Below are 1,253 nucleotides of genomic sequence, written 5' to 3'. Positions count from 1 at the left end.
CCTGTTTAAGAGCTCTGGACTGAAGATAGAGCGCCTATAATACTTCAGATACCTCACTGAGTTAAATGAGTGTACATGGATTGTTTTCTTGCATGTGTACAACAGTCCAGGTGCCAGTTTTGTGTTATCTTCCCTTAAGTGCTCTGTAAAATTAGTGAATTAATACCTAGAACTTTATGTAATATTTCTCACCTATCTCAAAATATAGATTACTGTTGATTAAGAGAAGATACTTCGAGACTGCTCCCATTTACAGTTACCGGCAAAATCAGGACCACTATTAAGCATACTCATTCTGATTCATGACTCTCACTGGATACCATTCCACTGTCAGTTTTATATCTATTTTTTATATATATACAATTTTATATATAGAGAGATTTTCCTCTATGATTGTACATGGTGCTTTTCCTTCAAAGGGGAATTTTATTCAAAGACTACGATGTATTCAAAATCACAAATGATATTTCTTTCATGGTCAGAAATTAAATATTTATCATCTCTTACTTTACCTACATTTGTTTCTTTTTCTGCATCAGGTCTTGGAAGTTGTTGAATGTTTTCCTGCAGTCTGAAATGACAGAGAGCCTCATATAAAGGACACTCTTATTTTACACCTAAGAAATACTGCCTAATGGGTATTAATCTGAAGAAACATATTGTATGGCAAAGCTTTTGACACACTATCAACCTTCTGAACACCCAGAGAGCGTTTAATTTTTGTCTAATCAGAAGCACCTAATGTCACTGCACATGCTACAATGGAAGCTCTAAGACAAATACCAAGTTTTGGTATCTGTGTTACCTGTACATATCCTATAGCATCTGGTATGGTGTTTGCCACTCTTCTAGTTTCTTGCTGCTCAGCTCTGAATGTAAGAGCTCGCCCACTTGTTTCTAATTCACCTTTCCTTTCTATCTGGAATGCTCCTACAGAACTTTGTACTGAAAGGGCTGGGGTGCAGCTGGACATGAATTTTTTTTCTCTCATTGGAAGCACACTGAAGACATCCATTGGGCAAAACATCACTCTCTTTTATCCAGACAGACTTGGCTACTATCCTTACAAAAATGAAGTCACAGGAGAGGCATTCAATGGTGGACTCCCTCAACTCTCACTGCTGGAGAGTCATTTAAAAAAAGCCAAAGAGGACATCCAGTTCTACATTCCTTCAGATGAACAGTTGGGGTTGGCTGTCATTGACTGGGAAAACTGGAGACCTGTGTGGATAAGGAACTGGGGATCAAAAGAC

General features: G+C 37.9%; 1 protein-coding gene across 1 annotated transcript in view; it reads left to right on the top strand.

Moving 5' to 3' along the window:
- Window positions 1-761: 761 nt before the first annotated feature.
- LOC104527433 (hyaluronidase PH-20) overlaps window positions 762-1,253 on the top strand; it is a 5,047-nt gene continuing 4,555 nt past the window's right edge. Inside the window, 1 exon segment of the mRNA XM_010171153.2 lies at window positions 762-1,251. Within this exon segment, the coding sequence (XP_010169455.2) occupies window positions 762-1,251 (490 nt within the window).

The sequence above is a fragment of the Antrostomus carolinensis genome, unplaced genomic scaffold, assembly GCF_000700745.2.
Source record: "Antrostomus carolinensis isolate BGI_N321 unplaced genomic scaffold, ASM70074v2 scaffold8427, whole genome shotgun sequence".
NCBI lineage: Eukaryota > Metazoa > Chordata > Aves > Caprimulgiformes > Caprimulgidae > Antrostomus > Antrostomus carolinensis.
This window is presented reverse-complemented; position numbering and strand designations above follow the sequence as displayed.